This window comes from Helianthus annuus, chromosome 4 (genome assembly GCF_002127325.2).
Source record: "Helianthus annuus cultivar XRQ/B chromosome 4, HanXRQr2.0-SUNRISE, whole genome shotgun sequence".
Lineage (NCBI taxonomy): Eukaryota > Viridiplantae > Streptophyta > Magnoliopsida > Asterales > Asteraceae > Helianthus > Helianthus annuus.
In genome coordinates, this window is record NC_035436.2 from 26,686,820 (window position 1) to 26,713,331 (window position 26,512).

The following is a 26,512-nucleotide window of genomic DNA, read 5'->3' on the forward strand; positions in this document are numbered from 1 at the left end:
CATTATAATCAGCAGCATCTTCATAAACCTCATTTTGAACCATATTGTTGACAGACGAAGAAGCTTGAGGGTCAACAACAATAGGTCTAACCAAAGGCGAGACAGCAGCGTTGTCACTTTCCAACAACATCCTAGCCGCTGCTGACTCTTCGTCAACGGTTGGCAGATTGAAGGAGTCAAATAGCCCATCATAATCGAACATCCACGGATCACCCGGAGCCCTAACAGGACTCGTGTACCTTTGAACTCTCACTTCACTCCATAGCTCAATCTTTTTGGTAGCCAGATTCCAAACACGAAAATTCGGAGTAGCATATCCAAGGAAGAAACCCTCGATAGCTTTAGCTCCAAACTTTCCATCCGGCTCAATCATAGTACATGGAGCACCAAACGGTTCTAGGTAAGAAAGATCCGGTTTCCTTTTCTGAAGGAGTTCGAAGCAAGTTTTGCCATGTCTCTTTACTGTAAGAACTCTGTTTAACGTGTAGCATGCAGCCGATACAGCCTCCCCCCAGAATTGAATAGGGAGTTCCGACTCTACTAACATTGTTCTTGCAGTTTCAATAATCGTTCGATTCTTCCTCTCCGCGACACCATTTTGTTGTGGAGTATAACGAGAACTGTACTCATGAAGAATGCCTTTAGAAGTAAAAACCCATCCATAACTTGATTCTTGAATTCGGTTCCATTGTCGCTTCGGATCCTCTTCACTTTCAACGAATAGAGATTCTCCAACATTGTAAGAAGATCCTTGAGGATGCCAGGAGTTTGACTCTTGTGTGCCATGAAAGATACCCAAGAAAATCTAGAATAATCACCAGTAACAACTAGACAATAAGCATCTCCGAATGTTGTCTTGTGTTTCATAGGTCCAAAAAGATCCATATGAAGACGTTCGAGAGGCATGCTGACAGTGTTGATTTTCTTCAAAGGGTGAGACTTCTTTGTTTGCTTCCCTTTTTGGCACGAGACACAGATATCTTGTAAATGAAAACTTCTCACAGGCACACCATTCACAAGATTATTTTTCACCAAATGGTTCATCTTTCTCAAGTGAATGTGTCCCATTCTTCTGTGCCAAGATATAGACTCCTTTTCCGTGGCTTTCGAGACAAAGCAAGTGACTTGTGCAGATGTTGTAATCGCTTGGCTCATGTCGAGAATATAAAGATCATTAACTCTCGGAGCCGATAAGAGAATCCATTCTTGTGGAATTTTGAATCCAGGTTTCAGCACATAGCAGCCGGCATCATCAAAATGCACTGAGAATTTTTTATCGCAGATTTGCGACACACTGAGAAGATTATGATCAATTTGCTTAACATAATTGATCTTATCGAAGCACACAAAACCATTTGAGATACTTCCCTCTCCAGTGATGAATCCGCCTTTGTCTCCCGCAAAAGCAACATACCCTCCTCTAATGTTTCTCACGTCGTATAGGAGCCGTAAGTCGCCAGTCATGTGCCTGGATGCTCCACTATCAACAATCCAGTGACTATTAATAGTTCCTCCTAGAACACCCTGCACATGTCATTTAAAAACATCAGTTGAGAATGGGGACCCAAGCCTTAGTGGTCTTGGGTCGTCCCTGAGCATCACGAAACGTGATATCAATCTCTTGATGGTTTTCAAGAACAACTGCTCCCCCTGAATTGTCACCCGCCTTAGGTAACCAAGTTCGTTTTTGCCTACCAGTTTTTGAAGATTCTGGTTTTACAGGTTGTGACACACTTGGTTCCCTTTGAACTGTTTTAACTTCAGATTTCAAAGCTTTTTCAATAGTTTTCATGTTCTTACGTCGTTGTTTAGTTTCTTGTTCTTTTACAGTTCGTTTATCATGTTTAGGTGAAACTGACCGACGTTGAGGATGAACTGTTTCAGGTGGAGCTTTCTCAACAAATTTATTCTTTGGAGCATTTGGGCAGTTTTTGATGATGTGCCCAATTTCTCCACATTTAAAACATGTTCTCCTTTCAACAAACTTAGGAGAACTTGATTGACCACAAGATGTCGAACTCGTGGAACCTGAGGTACTAGCCTTTTCATCACACCCATTTGTATATTGAGTGTAATTGTTATCACTGTTACGTTTTAAGATTGTGACTTGTTTCACAAAATCAGTGTTAGATTTGTTCTCAAAAGTTTCAATCTTATCAGTACCCTTGGATGACACGAACTTGACATCTTTTGCTTTCTTTTGAAATCGAGCTCCTTTTGTTCAGACTTCATATGAGAGACTTTATGCTTTTGAGCTCGTTTGACTGGTTGTTTACCATTAGAAACACTAGGTTGTTGAGTGGTTGAAGATTTTTGATTACCAAACTGTTTTCTAATCTCAGCCTTAGGAATTGGATCACATTGTGTTACAACAATTCCCGGAAGTGTTTTTCTCAAAAATTTGTTTGTGTTGTCTTCAAAGACTTTATCAATCAAAGATTGATTTACTTTTTTAATTGGAAAAACGTGATCTGAGTAGATTTTATTATCTGCAACCAATGTATACAACACATTACTGCTTTTAACAGTAGACACACATGTCTTATCAACTTTGACAGAATCAATCACTTGTTTCTTAACAGATGAGACATCAGGAGTATCAGGATCACATAGAATGTGATTCTCTCGTGGAATAACTACTCCTTTCATCTTGTTAAGTGATTTATTCTGATCACTTACATCCACTTCTGATTCATCATCCGATGTCTCATAGTCCTCGATAATTGGATGATGAAGTTTCTTGTTCCTTAGAGGGTGTGTTTGAAGAATTGTCCGGTTTGAACCCTAGGCCAGCAGCAAATTCCTCAATATCAAGAGGCACACTGGGTTCATACCGAGGCATTTCCTCCTCATCAGGCATCTTGGTATAATTATTCATCAAAGGGGGCGGACATTTCTTATACCCTATGCCTTTCTGATTTCCCTTCGGTTGTTGAACATCGATGATGTGATCTAGCACAAATTGGGAGTTAGAATAACTCTCCAATTTTTAGTTTCTTCCACAATGTTAATGTATTCATTTATACTTACTTGCTTGTCGTAAACTACTTTGTTCACTTCGGACACATTTTTCTTTAATGTTTCAATTACTGATTTAAAATCTTTTTCGTTCCGAGTTAAAGCCATATTTGCCTCTTTGCATTTGGAAATTTCAATAACCAAATTTTGATTATGACTATGAAGCTTTTCTAGTTCAAGCTTCATTTCAGCACATGATTCACAAACACTAGGAGCAGGAGGTTCAGAATTTACCTGACTCGAAGAGGCTGACACATTTGTCATAAAAGCAGTTTGAAAAGAAAAAGATCCGTCTTCAGAAAAGTACTTTTCCATTTCCCTGGATGTAGTAGCAGCCTCTTGATCAGAATTGATTTCTGACATATGAGATCATCAGCTTCATTCAATAAATCCTCAACACCAGAACTTGCTTCCTCCTTCACATCAGACTCTGATTGATTATCCCCAGAAACAGAGCCTTCTTCATCAGAACTTCCAGAATAACCAGAACTGTCATCACTTTCAGAGACCTCTTCTTTATGAACATGCTCGATGATCTTTGCATAACAAGCTGTTCCACTTCCCTGATCACCTTCACCAAACTGCACAGACCAGTCACATCCCTCATCAGCTTGAACAGCCAAAGCCCGATTGGGATTTGAAGTTCCAGGCTGGCCCTGATTGTTATTAACTGCCACAATCCTCCTTTCACGATTTTCTTGCTGGGCATTCACATTTGTAGTACTCGTCTGGTTTCTGAAAGGGTTGTGATTGCCTTGTTTTGTTGGTCGAGTGCACTCACGTTTGAAGTGTCCTTTATTACCACAATTGAAGCATGTAACGGCGTTAATATCAAACCCATACTTCGTATCTTTCTTTCCTTCCAACGAAGTTCTTCCAGTTCGAGCCATGAAATCTTTTGCCCTTCTAACTGCACTAGCAAAAGCCCATTTGATATCCATCAACTCCATTTCTTCCTTGTCGATCTGTTGATAGTCTTCATTGGTCATGTTGATGTTTCCAAGCTGACCTGCTACCAAACCACAGTAAGCACTGACCATTGTATTGATAATTTCCATATGCTCCTTAGCAACTTCAATGCTGAGGTGTGAAAGGTTTGAATTATCGACTCGGATTGTGTTAGGGTTTTGAGGTTGAGGATTGTTTGTATAATGAGCCTGCTGTTGTTGTTGTGGTGGTTGGACTTGTGGCTGTGTAGGAACGGGAATGTAAGACCTCGGATCAAAAGCCGGAGCAGCAGTTGATTGAGGAAACGGAAGAGAACTTGTGTTGGACACAAATGCAGTTTGCAGTTTAGGTTGCTGAGCTGCAGCGGATCTTGCCAAAGCATCGAAGCCTGGAAGGTACATTTCTGTATTCTGAGGAGCGGGTGCTCGCTTTGCTTTCCTGATTTCTTCATCATTTTTATGTTCCAGCTTCTGAATGAACTCATAGATGTTAACCGTGTCTAGAGTTCCAGTATGCTTCAACAACTCAATAAAAGAACTCCACTTTGGAGGTAAGGCGTCAGCAAACCTATTCACCATGTCTTGTTGAGTAGATACAACCCCATAAGCACACATTTCACTAATCAGATGATAGAACCGTGTTGTCATATCATTTAGAGTTTCGTTTTCCAAAAATTGAAACAATTCAAACTCTTTCTTCAACAAATCATGACGAGACTTTCGAGTAGCTGCATTGCCTTCTCCTCTAGTAACTAAGGCATCCCACAATGTTTTCGTGGTCTTGCAGTAGGAGAACTGATGATAGATATCTTTGTTGAGTGCTTGTGTAAGTGTAGCAAAGGCCTTTTTCTCCAATTCATAAGCCTTCTTGTCATTTTCGAGCATGTTAGCATAACCTTCTGAAGTGGACGCTGCAACTTCAAGATTAGCATTGAATGCATTGATGAAACATGTCCAAAGATCGGTGCTTTGCCCTTGAACATACGTGTGAAAGCGGTTTTTCCATGATGGAAAATCGTTCATATGGTTCAACTTTGGTGGACGATTGTTGCTGCCCGTTTCGCTCTCACTAATCAAAAGATTTTGAATGCTTTGACTTTGATTGGATACTAATGCCCATTGACTTGGACTGATTGATGGCGGTGGAAACATACTTTTCGCCCAAGCTGCAGCAGAGGTTAGCTCTTGACTAGATTGTGAGTCAATACTCCAGTCCCAAGGACTTGTACAACTCATTTTGATGAGATACTAATTGGAAACCTTCACAAACACAAACTGTTAAATTCAAACAGACAAGAATAGAAAGATCAAGACTTGTTCGAAGGATCAAGACTTGTTCGAAGGATCAACAGTGTTCGAAAGATCACTGTTGAGTTTCGAACAAAGACTTCGAAAGACTTTGAAAGATTCACAATCTGACAGATCCTTATCTTTCGAATAACTATTTCGAAAGATTCACAATTTGAAAGATCCTTATCTTTCGAGCAATTATTTCAAAAGATTCACAATTTGAAAGATCCTTATCTTTCGAATAACTATCCTTCGAATAGATTCCCTGGATCGAAGGATAAGTCTCTGACTTCGAAGGATGGGTCGAAAGATGATTATCTATCGAGCCTTCCTTGATCGAAAGATGATCGTTCGATATCGAAAGATATCCTTCGATCGCTTCTGACACAACTGATAAAAAGGTGACAGGTTGGTGAGAAAGGTGATTGGTTGGTGAACCAACTTTCGGCAGAAAGGATGTTCTGACCTCAACTTTTCACCAACTTTGATTTTCAAATAAAATATGCCCAAAATGGCAAATCTTATCCAGAAAGTCCGGTCACCGGAACACACCGGAATTTGGCCGGAAATCACCAAATTTCGTAAAAACAAGTTGTAAGTTACCCAACCCGCTCTTGAACAGACCCGGTTAGTTTAGAACACGTTTTTATGTTTAAAAAATGCAAGAAAACCACAAAAAACGGGTACTAAACCAAGTGTCCAAACACACCAAGACTTGAACAAAACCCGGTTTTAACAAGGTAAAGAGCCACGGCTCTGATACCACTTGTAGGACCCTCGCGGAGGATGAGGTTAAACCTTAACCTTGTTATATTAACACACTAGCAAGTGCGGAATTGTAACAACTGCCACTAAAATTCATAATTAGGATGGTAATTAGCTATTATGAAAACCCTAATTGAGAAACCCAAGTAATTCTGCACTAACCCTAAAATTTCCAGAACAATCAGAATCAGGATCAGGGCCCCTAAAACTCAGGGGGGGGGGGGCAAAACCCTAGTTACGATTATCATCATAACTCTCTGTCGAAATAGAATTTTAAAATTCTATCAACTCAGCAAGCCTACACACGCAAAAACCTAGTCTATGAAAGTAGGGTGATCACTCGCGTAGCGCGACGCCTATAGGGGTACCCCCTCGCGCTACGCGACGGTGTCAAATTTTCAGTATAAATAGCAGGGGTTGGGACTTGAAATTTGGCACTTGAACGACGTTAAAATTCATAACATATGTCGAGTTATAAGCAAAACAGTCCAACACACACACAATTATCGAAACGCTGCCGCAATCAGGGTAATAACTCGATCGCTATTACGATTCAACGTCCGATCGATTATAACTATCCAACGATAGTCCGGGTGCTGCTCAATTGAGCTTGTACTTTGATTATTCGTCGTGATTTCGACTTGAATATTAGAGTGCTGTTCGAATTCGGACTATGCTCTGTTATTCGTTGTGAATCCGATTGAATTATCGAGTATTGCACTGATTAATCGTTGTGAAGGTTTAATCTCGTGAATTGACGTAATTGTTGTATTAGTTACTAACCTGTGTGTGTGCATTGTGTTAAATTAGGTTTAAGCAAGGCTAATCAGTAGGCTTATATCTATTGCTTGTTAATCTGCAATGTGAGTCATTCCACTTTTACAACTCTTTTCTCACAGTTTGTGAGTCATTCTTCTTTTTAAATTGTTTTCTCACAGTTTGTGAGTAAGTATTACAATACCTCAAATTATTTTCAAGATTATAATTACAGGGATTAAGTCTTTGTAATCACCAAATTACAGCTGGTATGTGGGGTATTGTGCACAGTACTGTTATTATCACTCTATGTGAGTGAATATTACTCTATGTGAGTTATTATTACTCTGTGTGAGTACACCGTCACTATTTGGGCAACGGGACCCAATAGTGGTATGACCACAGTCACAGAAATGAATCGAGTGACAAATACCCATTCTTGATAATTGGTTGATAGAAACATTGTAATCGCTCTTAATACTGTAAATTATAACTAACGGGTCGTTTTAGAAAACAGAATGATTCACTCAGTATTTCCCCGCTGACAAAACCTTTTTCAAACATGTTTCAGGTGATCTGTGTGATCCAGGAAAAGTGCAGTAAAGCACTATCAAGCTCAGAGAAGTGGCTCAGTGTAAATAAACCAATAAAACGTGTTTTGAAAAATAAAGATTTCTGTGTGAAATCAGCTTATTGTAAATTATGGGATTTATCCCTTAAACTTCGTGTAATATATTAAACGAGCATTTTACGGATAAAAGATCCTGTTGTAAAAAGACTTCCGCTGCCGCATAAATTAAATACCACGGGAGCTGCCTCGCGGTCCCCCGACTCCGTCCAGGGTGGGTCGAGGGGCCGTGACAGCGAAGGTGGTATCAGAGCTAATAATTAAATTGAGCCACTGATCGAGCCACTGATTAAGCCTAAATTAAGTATTATGTCCAAAATGCTTAATTTTACTAGTTGTTATTCGATGATTATATGTTTTATTAACTGGCTATTTTTAGTTACAGTATGGGTAAGCAAAAGCTGTCTGCTATCTACCACAAACTAGATGTGGCATCTTCTTCTAGAAACCCAGTAAACCTAGAAGAAGGAATCTTTGTCCGCAAGGCAAACTATGAGAATCCACTTTCCCCAGAGAAAAGGGATTCGATACTTAAAAAGAGTCAGGAGACAAAGAAACCCCGAACCAAGAGAGTTAGGTTTAACCCAGAAATCCAGGAGTTGGGTAATAGTACACCTTGGGAAGATAAAATAGACGGGAAATGGGCAAATCTCTATATGCTAGCTACTGTAGCAGAAAATACTAATCTCTAAATATCCGTTGGGTCTAGTAAGAGAAATCACAATCCCGTAAATAAATAAAGTCCTAAGTGTGTTTATTTCTGTTGTTCTTTGTATAAATTAGTATGCAATAAAACTTCAGTGTTTTGTTTGTTAAACTTTGTTCCAAAGTTTTAACATTGCATTTTGCATATATGCTATGCAGCATGAATGAGATGTCGGAAACATTCCAGAATCTCAACTTATATCCAGTGCCTATCGAAGTCTCTCACGACTTTACTGGTTACATTGCTGACATAGAAGAACCTGTGGAATTCCAAGCTCCACCGCTGGAAAAAGCCAAACCTAAAAAGAAGAGAAGATATGTAGGGTGGAGGAAAGTACGCCGTAGGAAACCTGCCACTAGGAAACTCCCTAAAATAGAAAATCCTGTGAGTATGAGCAAGGGAAAGGAAATAGAAACTGGAGAAAGTTCAAAACCACCTGAAAAAGAAATAGGAATAGATCTGAAACAAAAGGGAATAGAAATTGGCGAAAGCTCTAAACAATCTGAGGAATTCACGTTCCAAGACGAAATAGATCGCCTACTGGAGAATTGTGATGTTTTAGAGCCTATCAACGATAATCTCTTTTCTTACCCGGCTACAGTTCAATTCCCACTAAACCTAGGACCAGCTATTCCAGACCCACTAGTTCATACCAGACCATTAGGCCAAATGGAGGAATGGTGGACCAATGACTGGCAATTCCAAAACATAGTTAACAGTCCTTATAGTTTCCTTCCACAATTTGACCCAGAACCACTCCCAAATCCTCCCATGAGTAATGAAAACCTAGCTGAACTCCGTCAGTTCGGTGAAGAACTGATAGGTACAGGTAATAGGATCAGGGAAATGGGGGAGCATCTAACTTGGAAGTACGATGAGAGGGAACATCGTTATTAGAACAGTCAGTTAAACCACAGAAAGCCGTATTATATAATAGTAACTTAAAATTCTGTAAAATGGGCAATAAAACTCTGTAAAATACGGTGTGTATGGATGCATATACAATTTACCATAACAAAGTAAAAGTCGAGGAATCGACAATTTTGGTTATATTCGTATGTTGTGATAATCTATGTGTATCTATGTGAATTTTGTCATCAATAGGTTAGACACTAATAATTTTACCAATTAGCAGATGGAAAACGCTAACAATGAATCAATTAATGAAGTAAATCAATCTGAGCAAGAACAGGAAGATCAATATATAACTCGACAAGATATCGAGCATTTTATCGCCCAAGGGATAGCTCATGCTATTCCAGAAATTGTAGCTGCTGTTCGAAAACCTGCCGAACCACAATTAATTCCTAGTAAACGTATTCCAGAAGATAACGACAGTAACAGCATAAATGGAGGCGGCAATCATGACAATCATGATCCGCAGCAGGCCCCACTCCCTAAAAGAATGAAAGCTGCAACGCCTGGTTGCACTTATAAAGAATTTCTTGCTTGCAAACCCGCTGAATTTGCAGGTAATGAAGGGGCGACTGCAACACTGCGTTGGTTAGAGAAAACCGAAGCAGTAATTGCAATAAGCAAATGTGCCGATGGAGACCAGGTGATGTATGCATCAAATCTATTCAAAGAAGGAGCACTTGAATGGTGGAACACGGTCCTCCAGGCAAAAGGAAGAAGGATAGCCTATGCAATGAGTTGGGAAGAATTTAAGAGTTTGGTAGAAAGAAAATTCTGTCCCAAATACGAGAAGGAACAAATGGCAAACAAGTTCCTAAGTCATCGTATGCTAGGAGTAGATTGTCGGGGATATACTTTGACATTCTTTGAATACGCAAGGGTAGTGCCATCACTGGCTTCGCCAGAACCGGTACTTATCTCTCGTTACATCTGGGGGTTAATTAGTGAAATCCGAAACATCGTTAAAGCTACGAGACCTCGTACTATTGACGATGCTGTAGAATTAGCTAATACCCTAACCGATGAATTGGTACGCACAAGAGAGGAAGATCGCAAGAAGGAATTAGCTCACAAGATTACCCAAGGATTTCGTGTGGGTAATGCCAAGAAAAGAACCGGACAATCCTCATCATCTCCTTTCTGCAAAATTTGCAAAAAGAAGCATTATGGACAATGCAACATGGTTTGCAATTTTTGCAAAATGAAAGGACATCGGGAAGAAGACTGCAGGAAGAAAACAAAAGTTTGTTATAATTGCAGAGAGAGGGGACACTTTCAATCTGAATGTCCTAAGTTAGCTAAACCTATAGTTAACCAAACCAAACCAGCTGAAGGAACAACCAAGAGAAATGCACGCGCATTCCAGCTGACCACTCAAGAGGCCGAACTCATTCCAGATGTGATAGCTGGTACGTTCTTAGTTCACAACGTATTTGCAAAAGTATTATTTGACTCTGGTGCGAACCAAAGTTTTATAAATACTTTATTTTGCCAAGACCTTAAGCTACCTTTAACCACTCTTAGGAAAAACTTCACCGTAGAAACCGCAGAAGGAAATTCTGTGAACATAGATAAAATCTGGCAAGAAGGAAAAATAGAACTATTAGGCCATAAGTTTTCTGCAAATTTGTTACCAATGAATTTAGCAGGATTCGATGTAGTATTAGGAATGGATTGGTTAATAGCCAACCATGCTCGAATCCTATGTGACAAAAATGCAGTAGAAATTCAAACCCCTTCAGGAGAAATAATTTTAATTACTGGAGATAGATCTCGAAAGCCACTGAAATTTATCTCAGTAATGAAGTTGGCTAGTTATTCGAGAAAACAGGAGATGGTGTATATGATTTCAGTAATCATTAACACTAAGGATAAGGAACTTCAGGACATCCCCATAGTCTCAGAATACCCAGACGTTTTTCCAGAAGAATTACCTGGATTACCACCTGATAGGGAAGTAGAGTTTAGAATTCATTTAATTCCAGGTACCGCACCAATAGCTAAAGCACCATATAGATTAGCACCTACCGAAATGCTAGAATTGAAAAAACAATTAGATGAATTATTAAGCAAAGGATTCATACAACCGAGTTCATCCCCTTGGGGTGCACCGGTACTATTTGTGAAAAAGAAAGATGGATCGATGAGAATGTGTATCGATTATAGAGAATTGAATAAGGTTATGATTAAAAATCGATACCCACTACCTTGGATTGATGATCTTTTTGATCAATTGCAAGGAGCTAGGTATTTCTCTAAGATAGATTTAAGATCCGGATACCATCAGTTGAAAGTACAAGAAGAGGACATACCTAAAACTGCTTTCAGAACTAGGTATGGTCATTATGAGTTTACAGTCATGCCCTTTGGATTAACGAATGCCCCAGCAGCATTCATGGACATGATGAATCGAATCTGTAAACCATACTTGGATAAATTTGTGATCGTTTTCATCGACGATATACTTATTTACTCCAAAAGCCAAAAAGAACATTGTGAGCATTTACATGTTCTCTTAACTTTGTTAAGAAACGAAAGGCTTTATGCCAAATTCTTGAAATGTGAATTTTGGCTACAAGAAGTACAATTCTTAGGTCATGTGGTAAATCACGAAGGTATCCATGTAGATCCTGCTAAGATAGACGTAATTACGAAGTGGAAAGTCCCACAAACAGCTATGGAGATAAGAAGTTTTCTAGGCTTAGCTGGATACTATAGACGATTTATCAAAGATTTTTCTAAGATAGCCGTACCATTAACTAAGTTAACCTGTAAAACTACTAAGTTTGAATGGGGACCTAGACAAGAAGAAGCCTTTAAGATTTTAAAGCATAGGTTGACGAATGCACCAATCTTAGCTTTACCCGAAGGAACAGAAGACTTTGAAGTATATTGTGATGCTTCAAAATTAGGATACGGATGTGTGTTAATGCAACGCAAGAAGGTAATTGCGTATGCTTCTAGACAATTGAAAAAGCACGAAGAAAATTATACGACTCATGATCTAGAATTAGGAGCCATAATCTTTGCCCTTAAGATATGGAGACATTATCTGTATGGAAGTAAGTTTACTGTCTATACCGATCATAAAAGTTTAAGATATATATTTGGGCAAAAAGAATTAAACATGAGGCAAAGAAGATGGATGGAGATGCTAAGCGATTACGACTGTGATATCCAATATCACGAAGGAAAGGCAAATGTAGTTGCAGATGCCTTAAGTCGTAAGTACCATGAGAAACAGAAACGAGTCCGTGCTCTGAGGTTAAATCTACAAGTAGATTTAACGGCACAAATTAAGGAAGTCCAGAAAACAGCAATCCAAGACGATGCTGAAGGAATGAAAGGTTACCTAAAAGAATTAGAACAAGGAAATGATGGAATTTGGAAATTCCATAAGAAAAGAATTTGGGTACCTAAGCAAGGAGAATTAAGGAATAAGATCTTAGAAGAGGCTCATAAATCTAGGTATACCATGCACCCAGGAAACAATAAGATGTACCAAGATTTAAGGAATAATTTCTGGTGGATAGGAATGAAAAAGGATATAGCTGAATATGTATCCAAGTGCTTAACTTGTTCACAAGTTAAAGCTGAACACTAGAAACCTTCAGGACTACTAGAACAATTAGAAATACCTGTATGGAAATGGGAACTTATAACAATGGACTTTGTTACAAAGTTACCCAAAACCAAAAGAGGTAATGATGCGATCTGGGTAATCGTAGACCGATTAACCAAATCAGCTCATTTCCTACCAATGAAAGAAACCTTTAGTATGGAAAGGTTAGCACAACTCTACGTGGACGAGGTAGTATCCCTACATGGAGTCCCGCTTTCCATTGTATCGGATAGAGATAGTCGATTTACTTCGCATTTTTGGAAAAGTTTCAGAAAGCAATGGGAACTCGACTAAATCTAAGTATTGCTTATCATCCGCAAACAGACGAACAGAGTGAAAGGACAATACAAACTCTAGAGGACATGCTCCGAGCATGTGTAATTGACTTTGGTGGTAATTGGGATAGCCATTTGCCATTAATTGAATTCTCCTATAACAATAGTTATCATTCAAGCATCGAAGCTGCACCATTTGAAGCACTGTACGGACGTAAGTGCAGAACACCAGTATGTTGGGCAGAAATCGGAGAAAGTCAATTATCAGGTCCTGAAATTGTACAAGAAACTACTGACAAGATAACTCAGATCAAGGAAAGACTCAAAACAGCTCGAGATCGTCAGAAGAGCTATGCAGACAATCGTCGTAAGCCTTTAGAATTTCAAGTAGGAGATAAAGTACTTTTAAAAGTTTCTCCTTGGAAAGGAGTAGTACGATTCGGTAAGAAAGGAAAGCTAAGTCCAAGATACGTTGGACCATTCCCAGTAATTCAACGAATAGGACCAGTTGCTTATCGTTTACAACTACCAGAAGAATTGGCTGGAGTACATGATGTATTTCATGTATCCAATCTTAAGAAATGTTTAGCAGACGAATCCCTGGTAGTACCTCTTCAAGATATAGAGGTAAACGAAAAGTTGAAGTTTATAGAGAAACCACTACAGATCGAAGATAGAAAAGTCAAGTTTCTCAAGCACAAACGACTAGTGCTAGTAAAAGTCAAATGGGAATCCAAGAGAGGACCAGAATACACTTGGGAACTGGAATCAGAAATGAAGCAAAAATACCCTCATCTATTCTAGTAAATCTCGAGGACGAGATTTTTCTTAAGGTGGGGAGGATGTAACAACTGCCACTAAAATTCATAATTAGGATGGTAATTAGCTATTAAGAAAACCCTAATTGAGAAACCCAAGTAATTCTGCACTAACCCTAAAATTTCCAGAACAATCAGAATCAGGATCAGGGCCCCTAAAACTCAGGGGGGGGGGGGGCAAAACCCTAGTTACGATTATCATCATAACTCTCTGTCGAAATAGAATTTTAAAATTCTATCAACTCAGCAAGCCTACACACGCAAAAACCTAGTCTATGAAAGTAGGGTGATCACTCGCGTAGCGCGACGCCTATAGGGGTACCCCCTCGCGCTACGCGACGGTGTCAAATTTTCAGTATAAATAGCAGGGGTTGGGACTTGAAATTTGGCACTTGAACGACGTTAAAATTCATAACATACATCGAGTTATAAGCAAAACAGTCCAACACACACACAATTATCGAAACGCTGCCGCAATCAGGGTAATAACTCGATCGCTATTACGATTCAACGTCCGATCGATTATAACTATCCAACGATTGTCCGGGTGCTGCTCAATTGAGCTTGTACTTTGATTATTCGTCGTGATTTTGACTTGAATATTAGAGTGCTGTTCGAATTCGGACTATGCTCTGTTATTCGTTGTGAATCCGATTGAATTATCGAGTATTGCACTGATTAATCGTTATGAAGGTTTAATCTCGTGAATTGACGTAATTGTTGTATTAGTTACTAACCTGTGTGTGTGCATTGTGTTAAATTAGGTTTAAGCAAGGCTAATCAGTAGGCTTATATCTATTGCTCGTTAATCTGCAATGTGAGTCATTCCACTTTTACAACTCTTTTCTCACAGTTTGTGAGTCATTCTTCTTTTTAAATTGTTTTCTCACAGTTTGTGAGTAAGTATTACAATACCTCAAATTATTTTCAAGATTATAATTACAGGGATTAAGTCTTTGTAATCACCAAATTACAGCTGGTATGTGGGGTATTGTGCACAGTACTGTTATTATCACTCTATGTGAGTGAATATTACTCTATGTGAGTTATTATTACTCTGTGTGAGTACACCGTCACTATTTGGGCAACGGGACCCAATAGTGGTATGACCACAGTCACAGAAATGAATCGAGTGACAAATACCCATTCTTGATAATTGGTTGATAGAAACATTGTAATCGCTCTTAATACTGTAAATTATAACTAACGGGTCGTTTTAGAAAACAGAATGATTCACTCAGTATTTCCCCGCTGACAAAACCTTTTTCAAACATGTTTCAGGTGATCTGTGTGATCCAGGAAAAGTGCAGTAAAGCACTATCAAGCTCAGAGAAGTGGCTCAGTGTAAATAAACCAATAAAACGTGTTTTGAAAAATAAAGATTTCTGTGTGAAATCAGCTTATTGTAAATTATGGGATTTATCCCTTAAACTTCGTGTAATATATTAAACGAGCATTTTACGGATAAAAGATCCTGTTGTAAAAAGACTTCCGCTGCCGCATAAATTAAATACCACGGGAACTGCCTCGCGGTCCCCCGACTCCGTCCAGGGTGGGTCGAGGGGCCGTGACAGGAATCCAAGCTAGAATGCAACCGAGTTGAGACAAGCATAAACACAAAACACACAAGGTTCACCGATTAACACCACTTGTATTAATGCGAATGAAAGGTTCCGGTTACAAGCACAAGGTTTACAAATCAGTATTGCAAAATCTCTAATGTGTGTGTTCTTGACAAAAGTGTCTCTCAAGTGTTTTCCAATGTCTAAACTGAAAAGAACACACTGCATGGGTATATATACCCAACACAGATTGCATGCTCGAAGGATAAGATAGTCAGGTCGAAGGATCATCTATCGACCAGAATCATACCGAAGGATCCATACATACCTCGAAGGATGATGTATCCTTCGAAGTCCATCTGTATCCATCGAAGGTTGTCTTTCGAGGTGATCGAAGGATATAAACCATCCTTCGATCACATCCTTCGAAGCAAACAAACTTACATACTTAGGGTTGACTGTTTGGCCAAGTCAAACCAGGAGGATGGTTGACTTGGTCAAACTTACATGACTAACAAGGACATCGTTTTACATCATGACCGAATACAGACAAAGTACAGACACAAGTTCACCAACATTTTCTGTACTAGAGTCGACCGGTTCACTTGCCGGTGAGTAGTTTAGTCAGGTCAGAGAGTCTAGATTTTTATTACTTGAGTCTTAATTTAGGGTAATTTTAGTTTAATTAGTTGAACTACTTTTTCCACATCACTGCGTGTGCTTGTATGGACTTGTAAAGTTTGACTCATACCGTAAGAAAAGAAAGAAAAGTTGAAACGAAAGGTAATACTGTAATTTCAGTTGAAGGGTGTCGATGGCACTGTAGCCACCGACCTTTTGTTTTAAGAGTATATAAATATATGGTAAAATACTAATGTTCGTGTTAGAGTTTGTATTATGAAAGGCTCGATGCCTCCTCTATCTCATTAATCAAATATATAGCCAAGACTACAAAGCCCTAATCTGACTAGATACAATAAATATGGAAACATATATTATACAAAATATATACGGGTTATTACACCCCCGCAGTTGAAACGGGAGGTGACCGGATGTTGAGACTGGATCGAAAATCGTCGAAGAGAACCCTTGGCAAGCCTTTAGTAAATATATCTGCAATCTGGTGACGAGAAGGGACGTGCAAAACTCGCACCTGACCCCGTTGGACTTGTTTGCGGACAAAGTGAATGTCAAGCTCAATGTGTTTTGTCCGCTGATGTTGAACCTGGTTACCGGCTAAGTAGATGGTGCTAACATTGTCACAGTATACCAAAGTTGCTTTAGCGAGAGGATGGTGTAGCTCGAGTAGAAGATTCCGCAACCAACAAATTTCGGCGACTACGTTAGCAACTCCACGATATTCAGCTTCGGCACTAGAGCGCGAAATGGTAGGTTGTCGTTTGACGAGCAAGAGATGAGGTTTTCGCCGTAATAGACGCAATAACCACTTGTGGACCGTCGAGTGTCTGGGCAACCGGCCCAATCGACATTAGTGTAAGCAAGTAAAGATGGATCTTTGGAAGGACCGAGTGTAAGACCATAAGAAGTCGTCCCTTTTATGTAGCGAATTATACGTTTCAAAGCATTCCAATGATCAGTTTTGGGCGCGTGCATGTACATGCAAATTTGTTATACCGCGTAACTGATGTCAGGCCGGGTGAAAGTGAGGTATTGCAAAGCCCTAGCAAGACTGCGATATAGGGTGGGGTCATGAAAATCATCACCCGAAAGAGCACTCAATTTAGAGTGGGTATCAACCGGAGTGGTAACCGGGTTACACGATTGCATACCGGCGCGCGAAATAAAGTTTGTAGCATAAGCTTGTTGAGATAGAAACATAGTGTTGTGTTGCCGACGAACCGTGATGCCAAGGAAGAAGCTTAGAGGGCCAAGATCTTTCATTGCAAACTCGTTTGCTAGACGAGCCATGAGTTGATGACGTAGATCATCGCTAGAGGTGACAAGAAGAATGTCATCCACGTAGAGAAGGAGATACGCGGTGTGATGTCCATCGTGCAAGGTAAATAAAGAGGCATCACACTTACTCTGTATAAAACCGAAAGTTAAAACATAATCAGTGAATCGTTGGTACCATGCCCGTGGAGCTTGTTTCAAGCCGTAAAGTGACTTCTTGAGTCGACAGACGTGGTCCGGAAAACCCTTATGACGAAACCCCATCGGTTGATGCATGTAGACGGTCTCATGTAAAGTACCATGTAAGAACGCATTCGTCACATCAAGTTGATGAACAGCCCAAGATTGCGATAACGCAATGGATAATACGGTGCGAATAGTAGCCGGCTTAACAACCGGACTGAATGTCTCGCCACAATCAATACCTACCTGTTGTAAACGGCCATCACAAACCAGTCTTGCCTTGTAACGTTCTAATGTACCATCTAATTTGAACTTGTGTTTGAACAACCACATGCTATGAATGATGTTCATATCCGACTGTCATGGCACAAGATCCCAAGTCTCATTTTTAATAAGAGTATCGAATTCGTTAGTCATGGCGTTATACCATTCCGGTGTGGACAAGGCATCAGTGGGATTTTTGGGTACGGGTTTGATGGTCGGAGTGCTCGAGGAGTGAAGGTTGAGTTGGCGTTTTGGTTTGCGGATGCCGTCCATGGCACGAGTGCGCATGGTGCGGCTAGGTTGGGCTGAGGGTGGCGGTGGATGCTGGGGTACGGATTGGTTGATTGGTGGTGAGTTAGGTTGGGCCGAGGTAGTGGGTTGTGAGTGGTTGGTTTGTGGTGAGCTAGGTTGGGCCGAGGTAGTGGGGTTGGGAGACGTTGGGTTTGGGGCAGAGTAGACAGGTGTGAATGCATTGGGCTGGTGTTGTTGGGGTACGGTTACAGGCGTTGGTGGGCCGGTATTTGGTGGAGTTTGGGCTGGTTGGTGCTTTGTAGGTGGGAACATAACCGAAGGCCAATGAGATGGATGGAGGGGTGCTTGGAGGAAATCATAGGTAGGGGGCGGTGAGAGTGTAGAGGCAAAGGGGAAGGTTGTTTCGTCAAAGACGACATGTCGAGAGATGATGATTTGTTTGGTTTGAAGATTGAAGCACTTGTAGCCTCGGTGATTTGGTGGGTACCCGATGAAAACACAAGGATAGGACCGGTTTTCAAGTTTGTGAATGGTAGGCGAGGGGATAAGTGGATAACAAAGACACCCAAAAACACGTAAATGATCATAGGTTGGGATTCGATGGTAAAGTAGTTCGGTGGGTATTTTGTTATGTTGGTTTTTGTGGGGTAGGATGTTGAGCAAGTAGGTTGCGGTCTCAAGTGCGTGATCCCAAAAGTAGTTAGGAAGGGATGCATGGACTAGGATGGTGCGAATCACATTATTAATGGTGCGTATTTGTCGTTTCGCCTTACCATTTTGTGATGATGTGTGAGGACATGATAGACGAAATTGCATGCCGTGTTCATGAAAGAAAGTGTGAAAGGAAGAGTTCACATATTCTTTACCGTTATCACATTGAAAAGTTTTTATATTCTTTTCGAACTGGGTTTTAATGTGTTCATGTAATTGACTGAAAATGGAGTGCAATTGTGATTTTCTAGCTATGGGGAAGGTCCATAAAAAATTCATGAACTCATCTAAAAATAATATATAGTAGTGATGACCTCCCGAGCTAAGGACGGGAGATGTCCACAAGTCACTATGAACGATGTCAAATGGTTGAAAAATATGGGTATAAGAACTAGCAAACGGAAATTTAATACTTTTACCAAAAACACACGATTGACAAATGTCTTTATTCAAAGTACTAAAATTAATGGAACAAGAATGTTTTAAAGCTTGTAAAGTAGGTTGTCCCGGGTGTCCGAGACGATGATGCCATAACTTGGATGAGATTGCAGCAAAGGTGGAGGGCTTGGTGGTGCTTCCCGGTCCGAGCAAAAGTGGGTATAGGTCACCGCTGCTATTGCATCATAGGATAGGGATCCGGGTCTTGTAGTCCTTCACAAGAAAACCAAAGGGGTCAAATTCTATGGAGACATAATTATCGGTCGTAAATCGACGAACAGAAATTAGGTTTTTAATGAGTTTAGGGGCATATAAAACATCTTTAAGAACAAATGGTGGAAAAGGTGGTGGTAGGATTTGTGTGCCATGTCCAACAACCGGAATAGTGGAGCCATTACCAACGACAATATCTTGTGGGATGCTATTATTAAAAAAAGATTTGAAATTACCTTGTGTGTTTGTCATGGTTGCGGTAGCTCCAGTGTCCATGTAAGAAGTGGGGTCTTGTTGTTGAAGGGACATGGTGTACATTGTCACACCCCCAAAATACCGCCTAGGGAATGTCCCTGCTAGGCGTGTGACGTACCAACAACGAGCCACTAATTACATTGAACCCATACAAGTTTCAAAATGGAATACTTAATTATTAAAATATCATCAACGAGATTAAATGAAAATCAACATGTTCAGCGGAAGCAAATAGTAAACCATAGTTAATTGTTCAAAACCCAATGTATAATATCAATAATCAATCACATGAAACTCTCCAGTCGACCCATGGCCACTCCAGCTACTCCAGACAGCAAGTTCCCAAATCTAAGATATCTAACGGCCTGCGAGCATGCAACAAGTGTATCAGACAAAGCTGGCGAGTTCACAGTTTTAGAAAACGTTTGTTTCCGATTGTATGTAGAACAGTTCAATAACCAATGCAAGTAATATTGTTAATATCTCAATTCCGAACAAGACAGCTCCTGAAATACATGACTGCCCTTCCCACGTACTCCTATCTAGTACTGGGCCCCGACTGGGTCATTAGTTCACATCCGTCCTATCTAGGAGCGGTGTGAGGGTGCCAAACCTAAGTAGCGCTACCAACTAATACCCGTTACCCTCCAGGTAACATAATAAGGGACTTACAAAAATGATAGGTGAGAATATTAACCAATATACCCGTTTTTACCCAAACCACTGACTGTCCCCAACCACTGGGACGCATGCTCGAATGTAGTGAACTCACCTCGGTTTGCTCGGTGAGATTATTTACTTGTTTAACAGTTGACCAAACACGTCCTATCACGATTTACCAGAACACTCGGTTTAGTATTCCAATTACGTTTATCTAATACAATATTTTCACATTTCAATTTCCACGTTTGTTACAATCATTCTAATAATTAATTGTTTATCCTAAACATATATTTATCACTAGGAACCCGTGAAGTCATGAATTCATGATATACAACATTATCCTTTATCAACACATAACCATAACCATATCGCAGTCCCATCATTGAACTATTGTCAAAACCTATTAATTAAATCCTATAATTCATGCACTATGACCATTAATTCTGAAATTCATTCATATCTAATATCCATCATCGAGTAACAGTAGGAATCAACTAATCACAATATCATTATTCCATATTATTTAGGAATCACTAATAAACATCAACAGAAAGTTAAGATTAAGCAATTAGTCAATCTAAATCACATAATAACCAATTACATACGATCCGAAATTTCGTAACCATCAAACATCTTGCAAGGTATCGAGATTATCTATTATCATGCTAAAATATATTGATAAGCATATAGTAGTCAACCACCCTTACTCATTGAATGACAGAATCGTTCATATGGTCTCAATGACAAAACAAGATCACATGTATTACATACGAGCATATAATTCACGATTTACTGATCTATTATCAACAAGATTTATATATATGTAAACATGAATTGGTTCACCAAGAAATTATGTAATCGATTAAACAATGGTGTAACTAACCGAGAAGTGTAGTGACCGGAATAAAGGACTGGAACGATTAAAGAATGATGATGATTGAGAATGATCTCTAAGGAGGAGAGGAGATGCAGAGACTAGGGTTTGCCAAAGGTAACTACCGCACATAAATGCAGCACCAGAAATAAACAACCGAATCGCACATGGGTTCAACTTGGGCCGGCAGCCCATGTTTCATTGAGATTAATTTGTGGCAAATGTTGACAAGTCAACTGCTTTATTCATACGTGGCTAGCCTCTAAATCACAACCATTGGACCGCACCCACATCTACACATGGGCTCACGATCTGTTGCTTTGATAGTCCAAAAATTTGCACATGGCCACTCATTGACTAAGAGGTGGGTGGCCGACAATTTTTAATCATATGATTGTGAATCAAAGTTAATCCTATATTGTTACTTGCATTGGGCCGAGAGAGATCATGATTTCCACTAAAGGGAATTGGCCAACAATATCAACTCATTGGGCCGATCAAGTGTTAATATAATTACAGATCACATGGGTTACTTATTATATTGTGATAAATTCTTTCATTACTCATTAACAACCCTACGTCATATTAGTTCAACTATTCATCAAGTAGGTTACAGCATCAAATATGAAAGTTACAACACAACCATCACGAAAAGCACGATTGCAACAAGTAACATGTCGGGGAAAAGACCTGTGAAAACTCGAGTTGTCACTCAAGGGGGGTGTGGGCTCGGATTGTATCTAAAATGATATGGGCCGAATAGTTAATCAGTTCCATAACCTAAACAATGTAATTGGGGGGTTCATGAGCCAATACTGTAACTATTACCCAATATACAAATAACGGATTTATGATCAAACCATAGTATATGATCATCCAACACACTAAATAACACACATCTAGTAAGTTCATACGTAAGGGGTTTCATGGATAATCATTCGCACGCACACAAACATGTTATGGATCGAACGTAAGAACACGCGTCAAAGGTTGTGGGATTTGAGAAATGCTAACCTTGGAAATACGGGTTGTCACATCATCCCCAACTTGAAAGAAATTTCGTCCCGAAATTTGATAAGTAAGCACGAAGAAGTGAAGTGGCAAATCAAGATTGTTGGGGATTTTGCTCAGGTGCCACATGAACGATTCTGTCATTCAATGAGTAAGGGTGGTTGACTACTATATGCTTATCAAGAAATGCTTCCTCTATGTCGGTTGGTGTGTAGGCTGCATGATGAGCTTGAGTGGGCCGAGGACCAAGGAGACCATTGGAAGAGGTACTAGAATTAGGCTGTGGGTTCATTGTTGGGTATGGACATGGGGGTGCGGCCCATGTTTGCTGTTGAGCGGCCCAAGGGGAGGCGGCGGCCCACTGTTGATTGGACCAAGGGGTGTAGGTTGAGTTGGGCCATGGAGTCCATGGAGCTGGTTGTTGCCAGGTAGAATTATTAGAACCTCGACCCCTTCCATGAGTTTCTGCCGCGACCCCAGCCACGGGAACCGTGACCCTGTCCCCGCCGATCATTCTGAGAATCTGACCGGTACTCGCTGTTAGAACCCGGGTTCGCTGAAGCGCGTGTTGTGTTGGCATTTAACGCTGTACCTGCGGTTTGGGAGGCTTGAAGAACCTGCTCAGCTTTATATGTTTCAACCATTATTAATTTTGAACCAGCATCATAAAAACTTGGCAATGGATCTTGGTTTTGCAGTATGGTGGTTATGCCTTCGTATTGTTCGTTAAGACCACTAATCAATTGTAAAACTAAGCTTTGGTTATCTACCGGTGATCCAACACTAGCCAGTTGATCCGCCAATACTTTCAGCTCTTGACAGTAGGTGGATACACCTGAGAAACCACTAAGACGAGTATTAGAAAATTTTTGACGCAGGTGAATGGAACGAGAACTTTTGTTGTCCTGAAAAATATTTTCCAAGGCCACCCATGCCTCATAGGCTGTTGAATTTGGTTTGAGTATAGTGTGCAATAGGTTACTAGAGATTGTACCGTAAATCCATTGTAATACAATGGCGTCCAGGTAGTCCCATGAGTCATCAACTGTCTTTGGCGTTGTGTCTTTGTCTTTGTCTTTGTCCGTAGTCTTTGAAGAAGAGGACTCGGCTGGTGGTTTGGGAGACAGATGGTCTAGTACACGGCTGGCACGACAGGCGATACGGAAAAGCTCGCTCCAAGAGTTGTAGAGGCCGGTGTCCATCTCAAGAGTAACCGGGATTTGACTCTTGATGTTGTTCACAGTGGCGGCTGGATGAAGTTTCTGATCCATAGTTAACGGCAGCTCTGATACCATGTTAGAGTTTGTATTATGAAAGGCTCGATGCCTCCTCTATCTCATTAATCAAATATATAGCCAAGAATACAAAGCCCTAATCTGACTAGATACAATAAATATGGAAACATATATTATACAAAATATATACGGGCTATTAGTTCGTACCGAGTTAAACGAACTATATGAAATATTTAGATTCTTTAATCTTGCATGGATGGTGGATGAGATTGAATATGACTTTTTATATTTTTGTCTTTTGTGGTTTTCATTTAAAATGTAAGAGTTAAATGTCATTTTAGTCACTCTGGTTTGAGTGATTTTTTCAGTTTTGTCCAAAAGTTTTATCTTTCGTCTGTGGGTCAAAAAAGGTTTCACTGTTGCCGTTTTAGTCAACTTGTTTAGCTTCATGTATTTTTTCTGTTAACAAGAAGGACAATTCGGTCATTTTATATGTAATTATGTTAACTAGAAGAGCAATTCGGCCATATAAAATGACCGAATTACCCTTCTCGTTAACAGAAAAAATTGATAAAGTTAACCCAGTGACTAAAATGACAACAGTGAAACCTTTTTGGACTCATAAACAAAAAATGAAACTTTTGGAATAAACTGGCAAAATAACCTAAACCACAGTGACTAAAATAGCATTAACTTTAAATATAATAATGAGTAAATTGCCATTTTAGTCTCTGAGTTTTGTCCAAATTTGTCATTTTGGTCCAAATAGTTTTTTTTTTGCCTCTAGGGCCCTAACTTTTCCCTTTTGTTGCCATTTTGATCACATACACTAACTCCATCCAAAAACTCCATCTTTAACCAGGGGTATTTTGGGGATTTTCATTTTAAATGTTTTTAATTGCCATTTTGATCCAATTCCAAAAAATCAAAAAAAAAAAAAAATCCAAAAAATCAAAAAAATCCAAAATATTCTAAAAAATAATAAAAATTCTAAAAAATCATAAAAAATCTAAAAAAATACATAAAATCCGTTTCGGCGCGAACCGTTTCGAACCCGAACCAGAACCGTTTCAAGCTGAACCGTTTCGAGCTGAGTCGTTTCGAGCTGAACGTTTCGAGCTGAGCCGTTTCGACGTGAATCGTTTCGAGCCGAACCGTTTCGAGCTGAACCGTTTCGAACCGAACCGTTTCTAGCTGAACCGTTTCGAACCCGAACCGTTTCGAGCTGAACTGTTTCGAACCCGAACCGTTTCGACGCGAACCGTTTCGAGCTGAACTATTTCGACCCGTACCGTTTCGAACCGAACCGTTTTGAGCTGAACCGTTCCAAAAAATAAAAAAAATTCCAAAAAATTCTAAAAAATCAGAAAAATTATAAAAAATTCTAAAAAAATCCAAAAAATCCGTTTCGGCGCGAACCGTTTCGAACCCCAACCGTTTCGAGCTGAACCGGTACCGTCGAAACGGTTCGGCTCGAAACGGTTCGGCTCGAAACGGTTCGGCGCGAAAGGTTCAGCTCGAAACGGTTCGTGTCGAAACGGTTCAGCTCGAAACGGTACGGGTCGAAACGGTTCGCGTCGAAACGGTTAAGCTCAAAACGGTTCGGGTCGAAACGGTTCGCGTCGAAACGGCTCAGCTCGAAACGGTTCGGGTCGAAACGGTATGGGTCGAAACGGTTCGCGTCGAAACGGTTCAGCTCGAAACGGTTCGGGTTCGAAACGGTTCGCGCTGAAACGGATTTTTTGTATTTTTTTTAGAATTTTTATGATTTTTTAGAATTTTTATTATTTTTTTGATTTTTTGGAATTGGATCAAAATGGCAATTGAGAACATTTAATATGAAAAATCCCCAAAATACCCCTGGTTAAAGATGGAGTTTTTGAATGGAGTTAGTGTATGTGATCAAGATGACAACAAAAGGGAAAAGTCAGGGACTTAGAAGCAAAAAAAAAAAAAAATCTATTTGGACTAAAATGTCAAATTTAGACAAAACTCGAGGACTAGAATGACAATTTACTCTATAATACTTGTACTAGAAGGGCACGCTGGTAATTTACAAAAGGCTGACACAAAGTCTCTCTTCACATGTTGTCCTTACTGTAGTGTATATCTTGAGTAAACTGTAATTTAATCCCCTAGGGTTAAAGCCAATTGGCACTCTGATCCCTTCTCTGGAAAAAATTGCAATTTGCCCCCCCCCAACATTGTTGTTATGTCGCAAGATTACCCCCTGCCGTCAGTCAATAGTTGTTTGACTGTTAAATGGTATGTAAAATGACTATATTACCCTTTCATATTACACCCTATGATTTGTTCTACTCTGTAATATTACCCCTGAAGTAAAATGACTATATTACCCTTTCTTGTTACCCCCTATGATTTTCTGTACTCTGCAATATTAACCTCCAGTATTACATTTTCTTGCAAATATTACCCCCTACAAGAAAAAAAAGAGTTAATTACTGTTTTCGTCCCTATGGTTTGTCAAAAATCACTATTTCAGTCCATTATTTTAAAAATTGCGATTTCAGTCCCTATGGTTTCACTTTCGTAACCATTTCAGTCCATGTACTTAACAGAATAATGGATTGAAATGGTTACGAAAGTGAAACCACAGGGATTGAAATGGTTACGAAAGTGAAACCACATGGACTAAAATCGCAATTTTTAAACTAATGGACTGAAATAGTGATTTTTGACAAACCACAGGGACGAAAAGAGTAATTAACTCGAAAAAAAACCTCCGGCAACCATAATCAAACTTCTGTGATTCATCTGTTTTATAATCAATCTTTTAAAAAATCCCAAATATTTTTTATTGTAACTCAAAAGACAACAAAAAAAAAAAAAATTTGATTTATAGCTTCAAATGGAAAATAGATGAGTGTAACAAACCTTGGCGGGACGATGTACCAAAATTAAAAAGAATCTTACAAACTAACCAAAACCCATTACAAATTTATCAAAATTCACCTGTTTTGTTTATTTATATAAAATCTTTAGAAAAATAAAAATAAAAAACAAATCTTTTCATGGTTCTTGAATACATAGATGTACTTCACCTTTACGCTCTTGTCGCTAGCTTGTGGATTCATGTGTGTAGTTCCATAAGCAAAGTACTGACCCGCGCCTTGTGTAGTTCAACCAAAACCAGGCTAGAAATGTACTTCACATTTACGCTCTTGTCGCTAGCTTCT

The 26,512-nt window shown here is 39.6% G+C and overlaps 1 protein-coding gene across 1 annotated transcript; it reads right to left on the reverse strand.

Moving 5' to 3' along the window:
• Positions 1 to 22,517: 22,517 nt before the first annotated feature.
• Positions 22,518 to 23,375, reverse strand: LOC110933006. Its single transcript, XM_022176249.1, has one exon. It carries the CDS (start codon positions 23,373 to 23,375, stop codon positions 22,518 to 22,520), a length of 858 nt encoding a protein of 285 aa, XP_022031941.1.
• Positions 23,376 to 26,512: the final 3,137 nt, after the last annotated feature.